This window comes from Urtica dioica, chromosome 11 (assembly GCF_054948205.1).
Source record: "Urtica dioica subsp. dioica isolate 48M chromosome 11, U.dioica_male_clone48M_v1_H2, whole genome shotgun sequence".
NCBI classification, from domain to species: Eukaryota; Viridiplantae; Streptophyta; class Magnoliopsida; order Rosales; family Urticaceae; genus Urtica; species Urtica dioica.
In genome coordinates, this window is record NC_142766.1 from 10,161,608 (window position 1) to 10,187,565 (window position 25,958).

General features: G+C 41.2%; 2 protein-coding genes across 2 annotated transcripts; one reads left to right on the forward strand and one right to left on the reverse strand.

Annotated features, from left to right (window-relative positions):
• The first annotated feature begins 389 nt into the window (after nt 1–389).
• Nucleotides 390–3,229, forward strand: LOC149381119 (uncharacterized). The gene is made up of 6 exons (XM_089601292.1): nt 390–1,139; nt 1,182–1,264; nt 1,342–1,444; nt 1,516–1,572; nt 2,505–2,749; nt 3,124–3,229. The coding sequence occupies exons 1-6, from the start codon at nt 390–392 to the stop codon at nt 3,227–3,229; spliced, it is 1,344 nt and encodes a 447-aa protein (XP_089457418.1).
• A 1,985-nt stretch (nt 3,230–5,214) lies between these two features.
• Nucleotides 5,215–6,903, reverse strand: LOC149381120 (FAF-like protein (DUF3049)). Its single transcript, XM_089601837.1, has one exon. It carries the CDS (start codon nt 6,728–6,730, stop codon nt 5,519–5,521), a length of 1,212 nt encoding a protein of 403 aa, XP_089457963.1. The 5' UTR covers nt 6,731–6,903; the 3' UTR covers nt 5,215–5,518.
• Between the last annotated feature and the right edge of the window lie 19,055 nt (nt 6,904–25,958).

Genomic DNA, 25,958 nt, shown 5'->3' on the forward strand with positions numbered 1-25,958 from the left:
AAGAGCCTCGGAACGTGCGGCTTGGATTAGCTTCTGATGGGTTAAACCCGTTTGGAGAAATGAGTCTAGCGTACAGCATGTGGCCTGTGGTGCTGACTGCGTTTGTGTACTATGACCATCGTCGATTTTTGCCCACGCGTCACCGATTGAGGAAAAGTAGCGATCACTACACAAATCGCCACGAGAGACGCAGTAAACCCGACAAGTTGACTCCGCAAGACATACTAGCTCAGTTGGCTAGTGTTTCTTGCACGAAAACTGGCAAACACGCTGGTTCCGTTGGCAGAAAACAAAAGCGAGCCGAGAGTGAGCTTAATTGGGCGAAGAAAAACATCTTCTACGAGTTGCCTTACTGGTCAGAGTTGGAGTTGAAGCACAACTTAGATGTCATGCACGTAGAGAAGAACGTGTGCGAGAATCTTCTTGTGACCATGCTTAGCTTAGAAAAGAAAAACTATGACACCGAGAAGGCGAGGTTTGATTTAATGGACTTGAAAATCAAAACCAGTTTGCACTTGCAAGAACAAGGGAATGGGTGGTACAAACCGCAAGCAGCGTACACTTTGACCCTTGAGCAGAGGCAGCGGTTTACCAAGTTCCTCCAATCTGTCAAATTTCCAGATGGCCTCGTTGGTAATTTGAAGAAAAACGTGACTGCTGACGGGAAGCTCACAGGTTTGAAGTCGCACGATTGCCACGTGATCTTGCAGAGGTTGTTGGCTGTTGGTATTCGCCCTTTTGTACCAAAGGCAAGACAAGATACGATCTCCGAACTTTGCAACTTTTTCAAGTTGATTAGTTCTAGAACGTTGAGAGTGGAAGATCTCGAAAAAGCGCAAAATTCCATTGTCGAGATACTATGTAAGCTTGAGATGATATTTCCACCTGCTTTTTTCACGATCATGATTCACGTGGCGATTCATCTACCAGAGGAAGCGTTGTATGGCGGCCCGGTTCATATGCGGTGGATGTACCCTTTTGAGAGATACCTTGGGACGTTAAAATATTTTGTTAAAAACAGAGCTAGGCCTGAAGGCTCTATTGCAGAAGGTTACGTTGTAGAAGAAGCTCTAACGTTCGTTGGAAGGTATCTGGAGGATAAGAAAAGTGTTAATGAAGTTCCAGTTCGAGAGCTTTCTGTTTTTCGATCCGAGATGTGTGTGCCTTATGGGATGATGAAGCCGATAATATTAGACGATGAGCAGAGAGATAAGGCGGAGTGGTATATCTATACCAATTGTCCTGAAGTAGATCCATATTTGCTGTAAGTTTATCGATCCATGTGTTTCTCTAAGTTATTCCATTGTTAATCTGTTATTTGAGTAAAGTTTCGAACAACAGTGAGCATTTGGAACTCATACGAAGGAATTCTCAAGTGGGCATTGAAGATGCTGAACTCGAAGCAACGCATAGAAAAGAATTCAAAGATTGGTTTGCAAAAAAGGTAAACCCTAAACCTTAAACCAAATAATTCAAAGAGTTAAAAGTGCTAAGAATTCCTTTGTTTTGAACCAGATTTATGACATAAAAGTTAGTGGCTCTGACGTGTCTGAAGAGCTCTACGCATTGTCTGTCGGTTCATTAGAAATCGCCCATCAATATCCGAGCTGTTTTGTTAACGGCGTGAAGTTCATCACTCGTCGTCGTGATAATCAACGAATAACTCAAAACAGTGGTGTATGTGTGCCCGTGGATGAGTACAATTTCTACGGACGAATGGAAGATGTCATCGTGCTTAACTATAGACATAACTGTCGTGTCGTACTATTCAAATGCATTTGGTATGGTGACAAGTACAGTACAGGGCGAATAGTGCATATTGATAAGATTACTGGAGCGACGAGTTCTTATACTGCTAAAGAGTGGTTTACAGATGAGCCGTTCGTACTCGCGACTCAGGCGAAACAAGTCTTCTACATCCAAGATCTTGTTAAAGGTGGCGATTGGGAAATTGTTCAGGAATGCAATCATCGAGGGATTTGGGACATTCCCGAAGTTGACCCTACCACTTCAGCCTTGGTCCCATTGACAATAGAATTGTCAAACATCGAAGGTCTGAATCATCGACACGAAACCGCTGAAATTGAGCTAGTCAGTATCGTTGACGATGATGAAGAGTTTGATGAGGATAATGAGGCACACATCGTTTTTGAGGGAGAAGATGTTGATGTAGATATAGAAGATACTAACATTATAGGCAGTGATGATGATGAATGAGTAATATTTATCTAATATGTAACCACGGTTTTCCTCCGCCATATGTGAGGGCATTGTAATAAAATTTCGTGGTGTCGTCCACGTTTCTTTGTTTTCTAATTTTGTTTTCTTCTTCTAGGATGTCGACTGGAGCAGGTGGAGGCGAGGATCCACCACAGACGCCGGGATCCTCCGGATCGAAGAACACACGTGGACCAACGAAGGGTCTCGTGTCAGCGAGAGCAGGGGTAGGGACTGCTGTTGCGAATGTAGTTCGCTACGATCGGCGACACATGATGTTCTACCAGGACATCAGGGAGCAAAATCCCTTGATCGGCACCTTCTCGAACCGTCTTGGAAACTTGATCAAGGCGACGTTTCAAGCACACGCAAATGACTGGAATGAAGTCGAGCCTCAGCATGTGACGGCCGTTATGACCGCAATTCATAACGAGTACCGTTTTGTGTACGAGGATCCTGCAACTGGCGAGAGAGTGCCAGCTGATTGCATTCGCAAAGAGATAAAGTCTACTATCATTCGCGAAATGAAGCGGTTGCGACGCAACCAAAAGTCAAAGTTATCATCTAGATTCTTCAACAAGTTTTGCGGGAAAATAGAGCTCGCCAGAGAAGAAACACCAAAGGGCTATACGCACGAGGCTTGGTTGAAGGCAATAGAGGTGTTCAACACACCGGAACATAAGGTATGAGTTGAACATGTTTTTTTTTTTTCTCATCGAATCGAATTAAATGAATTTATGTCTCGCAGGCAAAGGCTGACCGCAACCGACAAAATGCGAAGAAGAAGCTGACAAAGGCCAGACAAGGGTCGATACCTTTTTTCGCTCATCGACAGAAGAGCGTAAGTTGCTTAATTTTTATTAACATTAGACACATTAGTCTTGTTTTGATGATTAAAACTTGCAGAGGAAGGAGGATGGGACATTGTACTCCGCATTGGCGACGTGGGAGAAAAAGCATCAAGATATTAACGGCAACTGGACAACGCCCTTCGCGAGTCAACAATTTGTAAGTTACTTTATTTAATTACTTAATAATAATTTTATTTGGTTTTTTTGTAAAGGCGTGAATCAACGCCCAAGTGGCAGATATTTTGCGACAAGCGGAGGAGAGAGGCGAAGAGGTGAGCCTCGAACGCGCAGAGGAGTATGCGATGCATGACGTTCTCGGGCCACGCCATGATTGGGATGTCGGGATAGGACCCACGACACCAGTTGGGGCTTTGAGTGTGGCTCGAGCTCAAGAAGAAAGCTCGTCTGGTTCGTCACCTTAGTCACGCGCCGATCCAGTACTGTATACCGAGTTGCAAGCTCAGTTGGCAGCACAACAAGCTCAAATGGCGGCATAACAAATGCAGATGGAAGAGATGCAGCGACAGCTGCTTTCGTTTACACAGATGCATACTCAGGCTTCCCCTACGCCGACATCAGCGGCAATGGCTGATAATGAAACGCCAGGTTCTGCGGAGTTTCAGCGTGATCGTCCTAGCGGTAGCGGCAATGGCCGAGGAGGAAGCAGCAGTAGTGGCCGCGGAGGCAACTTATTTGGAGGAAGAGGAAATTCCTCTATAGATAAGTTTTATAGGCAACAACGAAAATAGTTGCACTTGTATATTTTTATATTAGCGAACAAACTCGTATTAGTTGCTTGTATATTAAAAATATTTTAATATGAAATATTAATTTCTAATTCTAATTATAATTCTAATAATATTAATATCTAATTCTAATAATATTATATTCTAATTCTAATATTTGTAAATTTTTTTTTAAAATAAATTGGGAATCGGGTGCGACTAGTCGCACCCAATACTATGGCGGGAAGGGTATTGGGTGCGACTGGTCGCACCCAATAACTTGGCGGGTAGGCTATTGGGTGCGACTAGTCGCACCCAATACGTTGGCGGGTAGGGTATTGGGTGACATGTCGCACCCAAAAGTCAAATTCCCTCCTTATTCTTAAGTTCCCACGGAAAAATAGGCGCAACTTCAGATGCGATAAGCCGCACCCAATATTGTCGCACCTTATAGTATATACTATTGGGTGCGACATGTCGCACCCACTTGTATTAGCTGCGGACTATTAGGTGCGACTTAGGCGCACCTAAAGTCGCACCCGATAGTACTATCGGGTGCGACTTGGTGGGCATCAGGTGCGACTAAGTCGCACCTGATGCCCATATTTGTAGTAGTGAATAAGCTAATTAAAACACAAGACTATTACAATCACTCTCTAAATTTTTTATGGTTCCTTACGTACATAGTTATATTTACAGTTTCGTAAATCTTAGATAAATAATCACGTTCATGTATTTACGTTGCCATATAGTCAACGTTTCATAAATTTTAGATAAATAATCACGTTCATGCATGTATTTACACGTATAAATCGACGTAAATATTCTACCATTTTATTTCAATGAAATGACAAACCAAGAATACCACGTTATCTTTATGACCATTTATCTAACAATTACGAAACGTTATTATATAGCAATTCCAAACGTTTTAATTAACTAGTTATCTCATTTTTTTGGTTTTTTATTCATTCCCTTTACCCTTGATTAGGTCAGTGACTATTTTAGTTCACATACGTCCAAATAACCACACGGTTCGAATAAAGTGAAGTATATTGTGAAATTGTGATAGTGAAACGAAGAGAGTGGTGTGCAATTATAAAGGACAGCCGTCCCAGTCCCAGTCCCACTTGGTCAAAAGAATTAACACAATGATTTATTTATCTTATTCTTATTAGCTACCAAGAATAGAACACTATCGACAATGCTACTAGCTATCTAGAAATGCGACGTCTTGACTAATACACACATGCTATGAAAATAATAAGTAAATTGTGATAGCCAAACAAAATCAAGAGACAACCACCGTAGTGTTTGCACTTTTCTATTGTAATTTGTATGGCAACGTAAATCCCATCATGGTCAAAAGCTGTAATATATAAATATGGAAACGTACTAATTAAGAATTGACCAAGAAATACTAGCAATCAATAATAATTTTATTATTGATAAAAATAATTGATTATACCGATAGACACACATGTTAATTAGTTATGGATCACCTCTCCTCTCTTCAATCTCTGACTCAAAGCAATCTCTCTCTCTTGTCCGCAATCTGACTCCAGCTTATTTCAATTTGATTGGCTAAGACAAAAAACTTAAAAACCCAGTGGAAACTGAAGACCTAAGAGAGTACAAGACCGCAGAGAGGGGACTTAAAAAGATATTATTATTATTACATCATTATATATATAGACGATATTTTATATAATGGTATGAGAAAATTTAGGAAGTGGCAATGCAACGAGGGTGCCAGATGAGAGTCCTCCTGGGCTCGTTGCAACACCCCTTGAGCAAGGGGACCAAGTGATAGCCGTCCACTTTCGAAACGACAAACTCTTTCCTGTCGTTTGACGCCGGTGTTTGGGACTTGAAGCCGTCGTTTTGGGACCCGATTTTGGTCCGCCAGAAGTAGTCGTAGTGATTCAACGACGCCGCCGCAGTGGTCGACACCTTCGCCGCTGCCGGCGCCGGAATCAGCCTGCTCACCGGAACTCGCGGCGGCAGAGACTTCGCCACTGGCTTCTGGTCCTCGCCCTCCTTGACGTTCCTGTTCGGAAACGTCCCTAGCGGCTTGTTCGCCATGAGAGCTAGCCTGTGGAAGTTTATCAGCCTTGACTCTGCCATCTCGACCGTCCGCGGCACATATTTTTCCTCTTCTTCTTCTTCTGAATCGTAGTTCTTAAACTGCTGCTCTTCCAACTCGCCGGTCTCTTCGAACGTCTCGCTTGATCTGGCGAGCTTGAGGACAAGGCGGCCGTCGACGCGCTGAGCGGAGAAGTTCGGCGGCGTGGTTGGGACCGCGACGGCCTCAACGACGAGCCGCCCGTTGTCGCGGCGGCTCCTCATGCGGAGAGCCGGCGCGCAGTCTCCCACGCCGCGGCAGGACAGCGAGGCGAGAGGCGGTGGGAACGACCGCGCCGGAGCAGGAGACGGAGACGGAGAGAGCGCCATAGCCGCCGCGGGTTTCCTGTCGGAGTCGTGATCGGACTCGGCGTCGGAGGAGAATCCGTCGGAGCCGGTCTCGGAGCCGAGGCTCTCAGTGCAAATTTGGAGGCTATTCTCGCTAAGAGAGCTGGCGGACCGCTTGACGAGTGGGTGGACGTATGGCGGGGGGAGCGAGTCGGCGGCGGACTTCGCCGGCGAGACGATGGAGGTCCAGATGTCGAAGTTGGGGAGTGGGACCTGTTTCCCTTCCTCATCGTCGTCTTCGTCGGAGAAGGAATCGGCGATGGGGTTTAGGAAGAGATCTCTGGAAGAAGCGGTCTTCTTGATGAGAGGAGGAGAGGAGAGGCCGAAGCCGTTCTGGGCCAGCCATTGCTTCGATGACATGTCGGCGGAGAGAGTCCGCCGGAGCGAAGTCCTCCCTCTATCGCCGCCTTCGCAGCCCATAATAGCCACCGCTATGCCCTGCTTCACTGCCGGAGCTGGTGACATGTTCTTAAATATATATATATATATATATATTTTTTTTTTTGGTGTTACAAGCTCAACAACAAGACTACAGAGGAAACAGAGGCCTGATGTACAGACCACTGTATGGTGCGAAATAAGAGAATATCAATCAATTATTTCTTTTTTTTTGAGAGAGCAGGGATTATTGATTAATTTGATGCAAAACAATGGAGGCGAAGGCGGGTATTTGTAGCCGTAGGAACCCAAAAAAGTTGGTTTTGGAGAACCATGTCCACTTGGCCCCACCACTCCCTCAATAACGCCACCTTGAAAATGACCTCCCCTCTTTTCCTCTCCACTTTTTAATTTTTATTATTAATTGGTTTTTCATTTCACTCCCTCCAAAAAAAAAAAAAAACCAAAAACCATGTATTATCCGAATCAGCACACTCACAATTTGCGTAAATTATCTTTTAACAATAAAACAAATGATGGAGAATGAACGGAATGTGTACCATGCTGTAGCTTTACTACCCATGTATATGTATGTACTTACTACTGCCATACGTTTGCGCATATCTTAAATTTGTCAGATCAATGTAATATAATTGAGATGTTACAATTTTTGCCAAATTACAGCCTTTTCACTGGTTGCACGCCTCTTAGGTAAGGCATTATATGGATATTTGAGAAACTTTACGCCATAGGCAAGTTAAGCATTTAATCTAATTAGCTCAACTATTTAAAATACTAGTCAAAATTTCAATTAATTAAGAAAATAACCCACTTCGTATAACAAGAATAACTATTTTTTAGATAAACTCAGTTCCGATTATCTAGCAACCGAATGTTATTAAAATGAATCAGAACTGTAAATTTAAATAACTCATTTAGATATTGTTAATTAACTAATGTTGCTTTGGAAATTTAAACTTCTTTTTCGTTATCAAAACTTAGCCAATATATCGTGTTAACCAAATAATGGCTAAAATAGCCCAAATAAGATACTCAAGGTCGTCTAAGCATCGAGACAAACATTATTTGAGCTTTAAGTGATAACACAAAACTCAACGAGATTCTTTTTCACTCGGTAATTCACATATTTTTTCACATGTCTACGGCTTAAAACTATCCATATCATCGGCAAACATTTATTGAGTCATCACACAAAACACTAATTTCTATCAATTATCCTAAAATAAAACAAAAACAACCTAGAAAATTAACTACGTGTGTACAAAAATCCCCCGCAAGACAAGAAATTACAAGCAATTACCCCCTCCCCCCAAACTTAAAACTTACATTGACCCCAATGTAATTACACAACAAAAACGATGGAAAAGGTACTTACCTTGCGGGGGTGGCTGAGCTCTCTTACTCATCCTCGTCGTGGTCGCCCTCATCCTCGGGTTGTTGTGGGTTGTAGCTGCATGAATCTCATGAAGGGAATGCAGGATATGGCGTCATGAGATGCTGGGGATAGGCCGGGTAGCTCGGGGCGTCTGGGTAAATGGTCTGTTGATGCACCGTCCACATGTTGTAGGCATTTTGTTGAAATCCGTCTCGCTCCCGTTGTCGCTCTTCGAAGTCATTGAGGAAGCTCCATGAGGCATTGTGGGTGTCGCTCAAACGGGAGTCAAGCCGATTCATCATGGTCATCACGTCGGTGTAGTTGTGCTCTTGTTCTCGACGGGTCGGGACGTGATTCGGTTCATTAGGCGGTCCAAGAATGGGGGCATTTGGGTCGCCTTGGTGTTGATCTGGGACACTGGTGAATCCCGCTCCGTCTGGATGTGCGTCTCCATGCTTCCAATGCCGGAGATTCATTATCTTCTCGGCATCAATAGGGTCCCCAAGACTGAGTCGGGCTTCATTGTGGATGATTTTCAACCCTGCTTCTATGCACATTCTGGTGATGATTCCACCATGCTCGAATGTCACTACAGTGTCACGGTTTGCGCAGAAGATGAATCGCTCCTTTATTACCTTCCCAATGATGATCGTTTTGCCAAATACGATGCACGCGAGGAGGGCGATGCGGGGGAGGTCTACGACGTGCTCTCTCTTGCATGGGAGGAGCGTCGATATGAAGTGTTGCCACGCCTTGGCATATCGATTAAGATCGGAGATGGCTAGGAAGTTGGGGACGACTTGACCACGCACCCTCTTCGTTTGGTATTGGGCTCCGTGGTGTGCAAGAGTGAATCCACTCCTCCCATTGTGGGTGCAAGAGGAGTGGTGCGTACTCATCATGGTCGGGCTCTGGGATGTCGAGATAGGCGTTGATCGTGACCGACGAGATGTTGACAACCACGTTCACCACACGAACAAAGTTGTCTTCGGTGACACAGAGGTTCGAGTAGAACTCCCGAACGAGTTTTGGTGCCTCTCTCACGTCTATGTCGGCGAGTTTCTTCCACCTTCGGCTCACGATTTCGTGCTCCATGTTCCCTCACTGATAGTCAGGTCGGAGTGCTTTCTCGGGTAGCAAATTCACTTGACAATTTTTTTCCCATACTTACACCGGCTCCGTCGATGAGCGTGGAGGGGCGTGGCAATGCCGGAAGCGAGCACCGAGCATGCTTGGGTCGCGACGATGATGTGGCTCGATGCATCTACAAGACAAATACACCCGAAATTAGTCGACCAACATTCAATCATAGCAAAAGTTTGTAATGATCAACTCCCCAAACTTAAATCTTGACCTTTCTATCTAATTAACAACACATGAATTCAAACTTCAAGTGATCAAAATTTCAAGTTCAATTTCGTTTATAGACATTTCATCGAACACATGACGGGCAAGCCAAACTAACATAAATATGAACAAACCGGGCACAAATTAGCTTAACCCAAAGCATCAAAACACTCTCAACGACATGTAATCACGATTCTAACATCAATTCATCAAAGAAAATGAGGTTCAAGAATTTTTTTTACCTTGTTGTCTTGAGATGATAGTGAAGAACACACAAGGCTAATGCAAGAAGCGAAGAAGAAAAATTGCGAGGTAGCAGATTTAAAAATTGCGCGTTCTGCGCATGTTGCTCGGAGAAGAAAATTTCAAAAAACTCGTGCCTGTGCGCCGCGCGCTAAGGGTTTCGCGGCGCGTAGGAGCGGAAATTTTCACCCTTTTTTTGTTTTTTGTTTTGTTTTGTTTTTTTTGAAAAACTAAGTTAACTAAAACAAAAATCAAACGTAACAAACAAAATAAAGACAAAACAAAACTAAAATAGAAATGCAACGAAAGAAAGCACAGGTTGCCTCACGCGAAGCGCTATAGTTAGCGTCAATAGCTTGACGGGTTACCGTTTTTTATTGCTAGACCGAGATAGGTCACCACTTTTTTGCTCTTAAAAAGTGCTCCGAAATACAGTTTCACGCGCTGCCCAGTCATCTTGAATCTTTCTCCGCTCGCGCTCTTAATTTTGAACGTCACAGACGGGAAGGCTTGCGTGACTTTAAATGGCCCAGACCATCGCGATTTGAGCTTTCTTGGGAAGAGTCTCAACTGGGAATTGTAGAGGAGAACTTGTTGTCCCGATCGGATCTCCTTGGGCTTGATGTGCTTATCGTGCCACTTTTGTCTTTTCTTTGTAGATCATCGCATTCTCGTACGCTTCTCGTCGGAGTTCGTCGAGCTCGTTGAGTTGAAAGAGCCTTTGCTTCCCCGCGGCTTTGTTGTCGAAGTTGAGTGTCTTCATCGCCTATAGTGCATTGTGCTCGAGTTCCATCGGGAGATGACATGCTTTGCCATAGACGAGTCGATACAGAGACATTCCAAGCGGCGATTTGAAGGCCATTCGTTATGCCCATAATGCTTCGTCAAGCTTGCGGGCCTAATATTTAAGAGAGCTTTCCACCGTCTTTTCCAAAATTTTCTTTATTTCACCGATTGAGACTTCGGCTTGTCTGTTGACTTGCGGGTGGTAAGCGAGGGCTTTCCGGTGTGTGACACATACTTGGCGAGGAGAGCGGTGAATTGGCGATTGTAGAAATGCGAGCCTCCGTCGCTTATGATTGCTCGGAGAGTATGGCGCGTGAAGATGTTGTGCTTTAGGAAATTGAGGACCACCTTGCCATCGTTCGTTGGAGACGCCTTTGCTTCGACCGACCGTGTCACGTTGTCGACCGCAAGAAGAATATATTTGTTCTCGTACGAGGATGGGAAGGGTCCCCATCATCTCGCATGTTTCGTGATGTTCCTCGTTCTTTGGCACCTATTGCATGATTCGACAAATTTCCGGCTATCGCGGATTAGATTAGGCCAAAAGAAACCGCATTGAAGTACCTTTGCTGCCGTACGATCGGGTCCATAATGTCCACCAAATTCCAAAGTGTGGCAGTGGTAGAGCACATAGAGTATTTCTTCGTTAGGCACACATAGTCAGATCACCGAGTCCGTACAATGGTGGTGCAAAATAGGTTCTTCCTAATAGTAGCAGCACACGTCGGAGAGGAACTTCTTTCGGCGTTGATGATTGAAATCAGGAGGGATTTTGTTGCACACGAAGTAGTTGACGAAGTTGGCGTACCATGGCGGTGCGATTCCCTCCGAGGCCAGCACTTTCTCATGCCTAAATTCGTCATCGATGAGCATACGATGGTTGGGGACGTGTGAGAGATCTTCTAGACGTGAGAGATGGTCGGCGACGAGGTTCTCCGTTCCCTTCTTGTCTTTGATTTCTACGTCAAACTCTTGGAGGAGAAGCACCCACCGGATAAGTCAATGTTTCGCATACTTCTTGGCCATCAAATATCGGATTATGGCGTGGTCGGTGTAGACGATGGTTTTGTTGCCGATGACATAGGGCCGGAATTTGTCAAAAGTAAAAACCACGGTAAGGAGCTCCTTTTCGGTGGTGGTGTAGTTGAGAGTGCGGCTCGCATAGTATATCATGCAGAATGACTTGTCTCGACGTTGTCCAAGGACCACACCCACGGCATAATCACTCGCGTCCGTCATGATCTCGAATGGTAGAGTCCAATCGGGAGTGGTGATTATGGGGGCCATGCTTAGCTTCTCCTTTAGAATGTTGAACGCCTTCGTGCACTCGTCGATGAAGACGAAATTTGTGTCCTTCTTGAGAAGGCGGAAGAGTGGCTTCATGATCTTCGAGAAGTCTTTGATAAATTGCCGATAGAAGCATGCTGCCCGGGGAAGCTTCTCATGCCTTTGACCAAGACCGGGGGTGGCAATTTCTTGATCAATGCTATCTTTGCTCAATCCACCTCTAGCCCTTGTGGTGACACTCGATGTCCCAAAACGATCCCTTCCTTGACCATGAAGTGGGACTTCTCCAAGTTAAGCAACAAATTCGTCTCCACGCACCGCCCTAATGCCTTAGATAAATTCTCGAGACAAACATCGTAAGTGGAACCAAAAACAGAGAAGTCATCCATAAATACCTCAATGGTTTTCTCGATCATATCGGAGAAGATTGCCATCATGCATCGCTGAAAGGTGGCTGGGGCGTTGCACAAGCCGAAAGGAGTTCGCCGAAAAGCGGGTGCTGCATGGACACGTGAACGTGGTCTTCTCTTGGTCTTCGGGGGCGATGACTATTTGATTGTACCCCAAGTAGTCGTCAAGAAAACAGTAATACTCCTGGCCGGTGAGCCAATCAAGCATTTGGTCGATGAATGGGATGAGAAAATGATCCTTTCGGGTGGCGGTGTTGAGCTTGCGGTAGTCCATGAAAATCCAGTATCCTGTGACGGTGCGTGTTGAGATAAGTTTGTTGTTGTCGTTCTTGATCACCGTCATGCCTCTTTTCTTCGGGGTGCATTGAACTGGGCTCACCCATGCACTATCGGAGATTGGGGGCGGGGAAGATGAACTTGTCGACCTTCACGAGTATGTCCTCGATGATGCCTCGGGGGTGCTTGATCGACCTGTCCGCCATTTGAAGTGTCATTCGCGTGGGCTTCACTTCGCCGATTCCTAGCCTTCGAAAAATGGAGTATGGCATGAGATTGATGTTGGAATCGATCTAGGGTTTAAGAAAAAGTTTAACGCTTCGTTAAGCGGCGGAATTTTAAAAATTTTCTTTTTAAGTAAAACTAGTTTTTACTAACCTAGACAAGAGCATATGCATGTAAATAAAAACTAATATGAGCTATAAAAGTTACTAACCTTTTTGATGCTTGAACGTTGATGAGCCTTTGGAAGGTTGGCAACGTTCGTCTCCCCTCGCAGCACGTCTCTCTTTTCTTTCCTCGGGAACTCGAGCAACCACGATAGTTTCTATCACTAAATCACTCGAAAAGAAGGAATCAGTGAGTGGGCACTTTTAAACACTACGACTTGAGAACGAGTCTCGAAGTCGCAGAGCTAAAGACTAGGTCGAGTGAGGACCTAGGTGCCAAGACAAGAGAAAACCGAAAATAAACTAGAGAGAGAGAGAAGAGGACTTCGGCCAAGTTCTAGAGAGAGAGTCTCTCAAATCTCTTAAACTTGGATGAATTAATTGTGAGGAAATGAGGCTCCTATTTATAGGAGAGGTCTCACCTTCAATAAGGTAGTTTCCTCTTCTATAGAATATCACATATTCATGAGCAAAATTCCTCTCTTTCCTATTGAGACACTCGGCCAAGCTAGGGCTTCTAGAAGCCTTGATTTGTTTCCTATTTTGTTCAAAGCTTGCCTTTTCTCTCAATGTGGCCGATTCCCTTATGCATCCTTATGCAAATTTGTTTCCTCTTTTTCTTTTGGCAAGTATCTAAATACATTTATGCACAAAATAAACTCTCCTATTTCTCTATTAGGGTAGGCGCCCAAGTCTCTCTAGAAGGAGCTTCTAGAAGCTTCTTCATTTGTTCATGACAACATGAGAAAGGCCCATTAAGAATTTTCAATAAAATTCTCATGAAACGAAATTAATTCACAAGGCCCAATGATCAAGTCATGGCCGAGTGAAACATGTCACAAAATGACCTTGTCAAAAAATTTATTGACATTCATTTCATCCTTTGTCTCAAAAGACAAAAATACCCTTTTAACTATTTTCGTTCTTGTTTTGGCTTAGCTTCCAGTTTAACTATTCCTATCGATGTGATTCGTGACAGTGACCTCATGGACCCAAATGAACAAAGCTTTAGCTAAACACTTGGACTCAAAAGTTCACAAACCTTTTCCAAGTTTAGCTTAATGCCAACTGACTCCACTAAAGAGCTGACACTGAAAATCTCTCGGTTCAAATGAATTTATTTTCTACTCAAGAATTCGACCTAATTATGATGAGCGGATCCACTGAATATTATCTATGTTTACCCTTCATGAATGTCATCAGCTAGTCGGGATTTACTAAATTACCATTTTACCCTTCTAGCTGTTATTTCCTCAACTCCTTTGTCGCTTGTGAATAAGTTAGAAACAATGTATTGACGAGGAGCTAACAAGTCACATTGTTTCATCCAAAAGAGTCAGGACTCAATTTGGACACTGGCCAGTTCATTTATTCACACTCCAAGGAACAAAGCATGAGGTGACATACATTGCATTTCAGCAATCTTGTACATGAATTCCATATCTATGAGAACTTCACAAAGTTACTCATGACAGACTCACAACTTAGTACTTCACCAATAGGCCTTGTTCGGAATCACATAGTGAGTCCGAACTTTGACTTTCTCAAATGAGAATACTAAGGTGTGAAATGGCATGTCTCATTTCAGGATTAAGGTAAGCATGATGCAATTCATACATAGTGACTTCGAGACATAAGAGGTTAAATGGTTTGTTCTTATCTTGTCTCTAGAAGTGCACTGGTCAATTCAGTACCTTCGGAAGATACCTAGAAGAACTATAGAGTTCCTAACTCTCAATGCCTCATAACCAGACATCATAGATTCTTCTAACAATCATACCGAGGTCAATAGTCCTTTGACCCTAAGATTGCGAATATATCGTTTTAAGCAAACTACGAAGAGTTTGTTCATGCAAATCTACATTTGTCTCTTCGTAAGTTGTTAAGTTTGTTTATGGACTAAAAGACTATGGTTTTATCATAAAGCTTCAGACAAGGAAGATTGAATGAACGTTTCAACTTTATTAATGAATGAATAGGCAATTACAAGCAAGAGTCTTCATGAGACTTTATTACATCAAATGTTCAAAATAAAGACTACAACTCTTCTTGTGGGCACCATTGACAACAATTGATGCTTGCCCCCAAGTCATAGAGTGCCTTATCAAAGGAGAACTCGCCAATTGTGCACGGAACAGTGAAGCTTCCCGGATCTTTGAGATTTGGTGGGAGCTTTCATTGTATTATAGCACTACACTCCCCCGAAAGTGTGATGGTGCTACAATCTTCGATCTTGCGCTTGTGTGTGATGATGTCCTTTAGGAATTTTGCGTAGGCGGGTATTTGCTCGATGACATCGGCGAATGCGATGTTGATGCAAATTTTCTTGAAGAGCTCCATGAACTTGCTATATTGCTTGTCGAGCTTCACATTCTTCAATCTTTACGGGAATGACACCGGTACCGGCTTGATTATGGCAGAGGGTGGGGGAGGCGTGATCTTCGGAGTTGCGACCGTTGAGGAAGATGGTTTGTCCTCCTCTTTCTCTTACCCATTGTTGGCGCTTTTGAGTTCAAGCCCGCTTCTCATTGTGATGGAATTGCATTGATCTCTCGGGTTGACTTCGGTGTTGCTTTGTAGAGCCCCCTGAGGTCGTGCATGGAAGTCCCTTGCTAGTTGCCCTACCGTCATCTCGAGATTTCGGATTTGTGCCTCTTGATTAGTCATTCTCGTTCGAGACTCGGTGATGAAGGAGGCCAAGAGCTCCTTTATGTTCGACATTGGTGCGGGCTGGACTTGTTGATGTTCCGGACGATTCTGGCCTTCCAACTGTTATTGATGTTTGTGTGGTATCCCCGGTGGTCGACTCTGTAGGAAGCCTTGTTGTTGTTGCGCCCTCCATGCGAAGTTGGGGTGGTTGTTCATTGCTCCGGTGTTGTAGTTGTTGGAGTTTTGGAACATGAGCCAGTTGTAATTCCCGAGTAGTTCGCATTTTCTGCATGGCCAATGACTCCCTTGACGCCAGAAGCACCGCTCCTAAGTCGTTTGCGTGGTGTTCACAACGGCTTTCATCTGTTTCATCTCCCCCATCTCCTTTTAGAGGTTTGCCATCTCTATCGTCATCTGTTGCATTATCTCCGGATCAATCATGGTCGTCGCGGCTTAAGCAGTGGTGGGGTCGGCCTTCATGATTCTCCTCTCTATCGGGCATTGATCGACGGAGCGCGTTAATTCTTCAAGGAGAGCTTGGAACTCCGATGGCGTCTTAGTCAGCACCGTGCCTCTCGCGGCGGTGTTGACTAAAGTCTTCGTTGAGTTGAGGAGTTTGTAGTAGTACGTTTGAAATTGGATCGGCAAGGTGACCACATGGTTAGGACATTTTCGGAGCATCTCCTTGAAGCGTTCCCATGCTTTGTTGAAGCGTGCCCATGCTTCGTGGAGGGACTCGCCGTCCATTTGCGCAAAGCTGTGAATGGCATTTCTTTGGTGGGCTGTCTTCTCGAACGGGAAGAACTTGGCGAGGAAGGTATTGCACAGTATGGTGATGGAGTCGGGGGGAGTGAATTGAGCCATGCTTTTGCCCGGTCACAGAGGGAATGTGGGAACAGTCTGAGTTGGATGGTGTCCGAGTTGATGTTGTGGATCTGGAATGTCCCACACAACTCGTTGAAGTTGGAAATGTGCTCGTTCGGATCTTCATTCAGGGCTCTAGAGAATTGATTTTGCTGGATCATGTTGATCGTCCCCATCTTGATCTCGAAGCTTTGGTTCCCTCCTATCATCGGATTGACAATGGCCGGGCGATACGCTTGAATGGTGGGTTACACATAGTCGAGGAGTGGTCTTACTTCGTTGGCCATCATCACTTCTTCAATGACTTCCCCATCTATGTTTTGCTTCTTTTCCTTTCGATATTTCTTGCACGTTTTCTCGATTTCGGAATCTATCGGAAGGAGACTTGAATAACCGTCTTTTCGCATTAACCTTCAAAAGAGAAAGAAGACACAAAAATAAGTGAGACATAAAATATAAAAGAATGTTCAAATGGAAATCTAGTTAATTGAATTGCAATTAAAAACATATTCCCTCGCAACGGCGCCAAAAATTTGTTGCGATTTTTTTACGCGCGCAAGTGCACGTGCCACTCAAGTAATATAGTGAATTAAGTACGAATGTCGATCCCACGAAGAACAAGCTTAATTAACAAATAAATCAACTAGTACGAATTGAACTTAATGGAAAGATGAAAAGATGTCACAAATTATTGACAAGTTCTAACGTGAATAAATAGCAAAACACTCAAATAACAGTTGTAAGCAGAAAAAGAGGTTAAAGACCAAGGCTTCACGAGTTTATTCAACGGTTTGGATACACGAGTTCCACGCACAATCAATAGTCAACTCATAACTCTTTGCTAATCATACTCACAAAATAATATTGCTAGATCTCTCTCGAGCATCTAACAACCTATGTCAAAACTAGAAAAATCTTCTCTCGATCTCAATTCCTAACAAAAATATGCATTGATATTAAGAGCATTCACACGATTCTATGACAACCTAGCTATCTCTAGCCTAAGAATGCATCATAATAATCCAAACCAAAACACTAACAACCTAATCTTTCTCAAGCATCAAGTTGAAGTACAATATCATGAACAATGTAGCTAATCTCTAGCAAGCATTAAAACGGATTTGAATTAAGCAAAGTAGTAGAGAATGCAAATTGAACTTCAATATATTAAATCATATCCATAACCGAATCCTAAACCCGCTACGCCATAGTCCTTAAACGAATTAATCCTTAAAGGAATTAGTTCATGGCGTAGCGAGAAAAAGAAAAGAGAATAAGAAAATAAGAAGAAGAAGAAACCATAATTAAAAACTCAATTGTAAATTAAATTTTGGGAGTTTAAGAGTAACGGAGAAGAAGATAACTGTAATTGGCGCGAATTGATGAAGAACGGCTCTCATCTTTTTCTCTATCTCTCCCAAGCACTAAGTAAAAAGAATAAAAAGAAGAACTAAGATCCTTAAACAAGAGGTTGAGAGGTGTATTTTTAGGCTTAGGTCAAAATCCTTGGGTTTCTCTCAATTCATACTGGATAATTAAAAGTGATTTAACGGCTCAGATCAACTTAAAATCCATGTTTCCTATTTTTGTCTCAACGCACCTCGCGGCTCGTGGTGTAATGGTCGCGGCGCAAGGTTAACATCTTCAGCACATCGCGTTCCGCGCCTCATGCTCGAGAATTTTTTGCACCCAAATTTCTCTACCTCGCGGCGTGTAGTCTGGAGGTCGCGGCACGAGGTGAACATTTCCACAGCATCGCGGAACGCGCAAGACGCTCGGAGGTTGGCGTGGGACTGATCTGATTCGTAACGAGCTAGATGGTGAGTGAATTTGAGTGAAAGAGTGAGATAGAGCGAGTGAGTGAGTGAATAAATTAGTTAGGGAATATATATATATATATATATATATATATATATATATATATATATCCTCAATGGAAAAGAAGTCGGGGAAGGTTGTGATGGTGATTTGGATGGTCAAAGTGGTGGTGGTGGTAGTTTTGGGGTGATTTGCAGTGGTAGTGGTGGTGGTGGTGGTTTTGGGTGATTTGCGGTGGTGGTGGTGATTAGCTGGTGTGGTGGTGACACTGATTCGCGGTAGAGATGGTGAATCAGGGTGGTCGGATTTCAATAATGGATAGAGAAAATATGAAAGAGTGTGAATGAGTGATAGAAAGTCGACATGAGAATAACATTGTTTTATACTAAATTGAACTTGAATTCAGTCACAACATGGCTCATCTTGTACGTTCGCGAGTTTAGCCGCGACATGTTACGGATGTACATGATCATGTTGGTAATTTGTATCCCTATAACTGTGCGAATTATAAATAATTATGCTACCCGAGCTAATTAATTAAACGGTTATATTAGCGATCTAGATTTACTAATTGACTACTACGAGTAAAGAGCAATAATAGCAGAGAAGAGATTTCTAAAAAAACTTATGGGTTTGGCATTTTGCTACAGATTCTTTGTTCGAGTTCTTCTAATCCAATTATGAGCTCCAAGTACTCGATCTTCAAGCTTCGTGAATTTGGATCTCCTTTCTTGTTTCTAAAACTCTAGCAACAACGATGGGACTTTCGTTGTTTGGATCTCCAAGGATGATACCGTAATCATCTTAGTCATAATCGCCGGATGAACAAGAAGAAAGTGTGGACACACTCGTTATCTCACTACCATCACCGAATTAGGGTTTTGGGTCGTGGTTGTATTTTTGGGATTAGAATCACGAGTTCCGAGGGAGAGAGAGAGAGAGAGAGAGAGAGAGAGAGAGAGAGAGAGAGATAAATTATGATCTTCAAAGAGAAAGAGGGTGGCTGAAATATTCTCTTGATGGAGTTAAATTTGTTACTCTCCCACGCTCCTATTTATAGTGGTAGAAAAAGATGTCTAAGGAAAGTATTAAATTACCTAATTTTCTTTATTCGTTTCTTTTATATATAGCCACTAATGAATCATTGGATCTTGACTATAATTCATACTTTATCTCTCAGCCATAAGATCAAAACCTAGGTATTTATGTTTCCTTATTTTTTATTCCATAATATAAAGAAACCATTTTTGAGAGATCAACAAGGAAAATATCTCATTTCTTATTTAATGGTGAGAGAATATCTCAACCATTATTATTCTATCTCTTAATTATTTAGTTACTTGATTTATTTTTCACAAATCTATTAACTAATTGAAGCGAGAATATTGGGTAATTAATACCCAAAGTACATCCACTTTAGCTAGTATTGGGGCTAGAAATTTTGAATTTTACACTGTCTTATAGGTTCGGCTTAAAATTCAATTTGATTAATTAATTACTTGATCCAACAAAAATGAATTAATTCCACAATAAATAATAAGTTCAGCAAAAATAATTTTCCGAATAAATGCTGCTAGAAAATTTAGAGTTGTGAGATTGTAATCAATAAATCTTTATATGACTATAGAGTTCTTATTCATCTTTATCAGAGCCATGCAGCTCCTGATGTGGAACTCGGCTCATTAAAGAACAAACCCATTAACTTGATGAATATATGGGAAGTTATAGAGTTCATGATTATGAATGCTGGTTAATGACCTGTGGACTATAGACCTAGTAACATAAGCTCTTACAAATCCGAATAAATAGATGTCAAAAATCCTTTCTCATATTTAAACAATTCGTAAATATCGGCGTCACTCCACAACATGAGCCAAGACTGCACTCTTCTTATTACTAGAATTATATTTTACTCATCGTAGGAGTATCCATTGATATAGTCAGTTAATGAGCTCAATCCTTCAGGTTCAACTCTTATCGAGAAAGGTTAATTATTTCGTTATACCCTATTAGATACATATAAGCCTTAAGTATCGTTGATTCCCCAGCGAAAGATTCTTCGGTATGTACTAACTACGAAACTGCATGCAATTAATCGGTTCTAGAATCAACTCTTAGGTGAGTGAACATTGATCTTCTTTCACGAAGGCTAGATTTCGTATGTGTGAATCACTTTATGCTATATTCATATCCTGAATTCTCTAGACATAAGTATTAGGCATCTTGAAGTAGCCGTTAACGAATGAGTCAAAGAACCCGATAATATCGCCTAGAATTCCGTGACCACTTCAGGATTTAGACCGTCTTACTGTGACCATCATATAGAGACCTCGATTAATGTGTCGTAACGGTTCCTTGAATGATATATCATTATCAACAACCATTGTCTGTCAAGGCCGTATGCAGACCACCTGTGTAGAATGCTCCCCCAAGTGATCAACCTTGACTTGTGTTTCACATATGTGATTTTAGATCCAGCTATCTTGGCATAGATTAATCACCGAACAATTTGCCTTAACTTAAATTCTCAACTTAGTTTGATACGGAGACTAAGGATTAGATGAATGTTGATAAATCTATAATAGAAATTAAGTTGTTGATTCACATAGATAAAAATGGTATAACTTAATTTTATTAATTATTTCAGCGTCTCGAAGATTATATATAAATCTTCTCGTGGGCAAGAATCACTAACAACATTCCACTTTGACCTAGAGAAGAGGTGACATTTTTTAAGACCCACCCCTTCAATATATTTTATGAATTCACGATCGGGCATCACCTACGTCATGGGATCCGCGATGTTATCCAGTGTTGAGATATTCATGACAACTATATCCCTTCTACAAACAATCTCCTTTATAAGGTGGTATTTTTGTTCTATATACTTTCATCTCTTGTGGCTACGAGGTTACGTCGAGGTTGCTATAGCTCCATTTTTATCACAATATAGATGAATAGGTTCACTCACGTTTGGAAAAAAGTTCTAGCCCTGCTAAGAAGTTCTTTAGCCATACAACTTCTTTAGTTGCCTCTGAGGGTGCAATATATTCAACCTCCATGGTGGAGTCTACGATATGGATTGCTTATTGCTTCTCCAAACAATCGCTCCTCCATTGAGAGTGAACACTGACCCAGACATTGACTTTAACATGTCTCGGTCTGCTTGAAAATCGGAGTCATGTAGCCTTGTACTACCAAGTTCTCACTTGTGTACACCAGCATCATGTTCCTAGTTCTCTTAAGCTATTTGAATATGTGTTTAACAACCATCCAATAATCAAGACCTGGGTTTGACTGGTATCTACTAACTAAATCCATTGTATAGTACATGTCAGGCCTTGTACACAACATAAGATACATGAGGCTCCCAATTGCTGAAGTATATGGTACTCGTCTCATGTCCACTTCCTCTTCCGGTAACATAAGACACTGCTCTTTGGAAAGGACCAATCCATGACGCATTGGTAACAACGTGTCATGAGAATTTTTCATAGAGAATGTTTCAAGTACCTTATCAATATAAGTACCTTAAGATAGAGCTAGTACTTTGTTCTTCCTATCACGAGTGATTTGGATTCCCAAACATAAGCGTTATTTTCTAAGTCTTTCATTTGGAATTGCTTTTCCAGCCACGATTTAACGTCAGACAACAACTCAATGTTGCTTCCTATTAGTAGGATGTCATCGACGTAAAGCACTAAGAAAACCATAACTTTATCTTTTAAATACTTGCATACACAAGGTTCATAAAGATTTTGTTCAAAGCCACAAGTCTTGGTAACCTTGTCAAACCTTTGGTTCTAGGATCGAGACGCTTGCTTGAGTCTATAAATAGATTTCAATGATTTGGAAACCTTGTGCTCTTGACCTTTTTCTATGAATCCACTTGAACCATATAGATTTTTTCTTCCTCATAGCCATTCAAGAATGATGTCTTTACTTCTATTTGCCAGATCTCATAATAATAATGAGTTGTAATGGCCAAAAAAATTCTGATGGATTTAAACAAGGCTATATGAGAGAAATTTTGTCGTAGTCGATTCCTTCTCTCTGGGTAAAACCTTAGCCACAACTCTAGCCTTATAGGTTTCGACTTGTCCATCAGCTCATTTATTTCTCTTGTAGATCAACTTGTACCCAATCGGTCTAATTTGTTCGGATGCATCTACTAGAGTTCAAACGGAGTTCGAGTGCATTGACTATATCTCTTGATTCATGGCATCTAGCCATTTATCTTTGTCCAAGTCGACCATGGCGTTGTTGTATGATGCAGGTCGTCATCATTTGCATCTAGTGCAACGACGTTCGCTTCAAAGCCAAGATATTGGTCAGACTCTCTAAAGACCGTCCCACTACGACGAGGCTGTGAAGCAGTAGACTAGATTTTTTATTTTCTCCTTTATCTCCCACTCTCACAACTTTTGTAGATAGATACAGATCCTTTTCGACATTTGCCATTGTGATAGATCTTATCGTTTCCTCAAGTAATATTTTACTACGAGGTTTGAAAGCTTTTACATAATTATCTTCAAGAAAAGTAGCACGTGTAGAAATTCCTATCTTTAGGATCATAAAAGATACCATTCTTAGTCCCTTTTAGATATCCAACAAAGAAACATATGTCTGTTCATGATTCTAGTTTGCTCGATTTCTTTTTCAAGACATGAGTAGGGAAACCCTATACGCGGAAACTATGCAAGCTAGGATAAGTTTTGTTGCACAATTTCTTGGATACAGACTTTTTATGGAATATGATTTAAGATGTACATTGCGGCCCTTAATACATAACCAAAAAATGATGTAGAAAGTGAAGACTAGTTAATCATGTATCTAACCATTTCTAATAGAGTTCTATTTCTCCTTTCACCAACACCATTTTCTTGTGGATTATCAAGAGCCGATAAATGTGATACAATTCCATGTTCGAGCAAGCAATCAGTGAACTCACAGTCTAAGAACTCACCTTCCGGATCCGATCGAAATGTCTTAATAGTCTTAACCAATTGGTTCTCAACATATGCACGATATTCTTTTAGCGTATGAATAGCTTCATTTTTTGGTGCATTAGGTAAATGAAACTATGTCTAGAGTAATCGTTAGTTAGGTAACGAAGTACTCATAATCGTCTCTCGCAGCTTCTTTAATTGGTCTGCAAACGTCATAGTGAACTAGTTGCATAGGTTCGGTGGCCCTTGATCTTTTTTCTAAGAAAGATCTCTTGGTCCTTTTTCATTCTATACATGATTCACAACACATGTAGAGTTCTCACTTTAAGCCGTTTCAACGGCCCAAACCTTGACAACCTCGCTATCCTCTTTATGTTGATATGACCAAGTCTTAAGCGCCATAAATAAGTTTGTTCATCACTAGACAATTTAATTCTTGTATTAGATGTGAGTTTAGCTACTTAAAACATTTCAACATTAAATGAGTAATTTAATTCAGGATTTAAAACATATGAACTATCGCATAAAAGAGCATGACAACTTATTCTTCCACCGTGTGAAACACTAATGGAATCAACATTCATTGATAAAAAATAATTTTTTTAAAATAATTTAGAAACTGAAATAAGGTTTCTACAGAACCGAGGAATAAAATATCAAAAATCAAATATTTATTTCCAAAAGCAAGACGCACTTCTCCTACTGCATTAGCTGTGACAAAATCCTTGTTCCCCACTCTAAGCGTGAACTTGTCTTCTTTGAGTTCTGACCACGAATCAAACATCTGTAAAGACGAACAACCATGATTAGTTGCCCCCTAATCAATAATCTAGTACGTCGATGAATCTTCAGCATTAAATCTTCTAATACATGTACATTAGTGAATGGTACATTACATTCACATGACTCAGGTTATATCTTGTGTGTTTTGAAAACAAACCCATGTTCTCCTACTGCGGGAACATTTCTCAGCGGTACTGTCTCTTTATCCAAAGAGATGTGATGAGATGTCGTTCCCATTTCTAGGATCTCATAATGGTAAGAATTCTAAATCATACAATTTCTCTCTCTCTCTCTCTCTCTCTATATATATATATATATATATATATATAATAGAGTAATTTTGCAACCATATATTCTTTGCCAGTAAGACCACATCTCAGAAAGTACGTGTTATCAATGGTGCCCACAAGAAGAGTAGTAGTGTCTATTTGTATACATTTGATGTAACATAGTCTCACGAAGACTCTTGCTTGTAACTGCTTATTTATTAATAAAAGTTGAAAAGTTCATTCATTCTTCCTTGTCTGAAGCTTTATAATAAAACCTTAGTCTTTAGTCCATAAATAAACCTAACAACATATGAAGAGACAAATGTAGATTTGCATGAACAAACTCTTCATAGTTTGCTTAAAACAATATATTCGCAATCTAAGGATCAAAGGACTATTGATCTCAGTACGATTTTTAGGAGAATCTATGATGTCTGGTTATGAGACATTGAGAGTTGGAGACCCTATAGTTCTTCAAGGTATCTTCCAAAGGTACTGAATTGACCAGTGCACTTCTAGAGACAAGATAAGAACAAACCATTTAACCTCTCATGTCTCAAAGTCACTACGTATGAATTGCATCATGCTTACCTCAATCTTGAAATGAGACATGTCATTTCGTAGCTTACGTATTCTCATTTGAGAAAGTCAGAGTTCGGACTCACTATGTGATTCCGAACAAGACCTATTGGTGAAGTAATAAGTTATGAAGATGTCACGAGTAACTTTATGAAGATCTATAGATATGGAATTCATGTACAAGATTGCTGAAATGCAATGTATATCACCTCATGCTTTTTTAATTGGAATGTGAATAAATGAACTGACCAGTGTCCAAATTGAGTCGTGACTCTTTTGGATGAATCAATATGACTTGTTAGCTCATCTTCAATATATTGTTTCAAACTTATTCACAAGCGACAAATGAGTTGAGGAAATAACAGCTAGAAGGTTAAAATGGTAATTTTGTAAATCCCGACAAGCTTATGATATTCATGAAGGGTAAACATAGATAATATTCAGTGGATCCACTCATCACAATTTAGTTGAATTCTTGAGTATAAAATAAATTCATTTGAACCGAGAGATTCTCAGTATCAACTCTTTAGTGGAGTCAGTTGACATTAAGCTAAACTTGGAAAAGGTTTGTGAACTTTTGAGTCCAAGTATTTTAGCTCAAGCTTTGTTCATTTAGATCCACGAGGTCATTGTCACAAATCATATCGAGTAGGAATAGTTAAACTAGAAGCTAAGTCAAAACAAGAACGAGACATGTTTTACGAAAATTATCAAAAGGGTATTTTTGTCTTTTTGGACATAGGACGAAATGAATGTCAATAAATTTTTTGACATCGTCATATGATGAAAAATGAAACTTAAACCACTCGGCCATGAAGGGATTATTGGGCCTTGAAGATTAATTTTGTAAATCTCGACTAGCTGATGACATTCATGAAGGGTAAACATAGATAATATATAGTGGATCCACCCATCACAATTTAGTTGAATTCTTGAGTAGAAAATAAATTCATTTGAACCGAGAGATTTTCAGTGTCAACTCTTTATTAGAGTTAGTTGACATTAAGCTAAACTTGAAAAAAGTTTGTGAACTTTTGAGTCCAAACATTTTAGCTCAAGCTTTGTTCATTTGGATCCATGAGGTCACTATCATAAATCATATAGAGTAGGAATAGTTAAACTAGATGCTAAGTCAAAACAAGAACGAGACGAGTTTTACGAAAATTGTCTAAAGGGTATTTTTGTCCTTTTGGACATAGGACAAAATGAATGTCAATAAATTTTTTGACATTGTCATATGATGACAAATGATTTAAACCACTCAGCCATA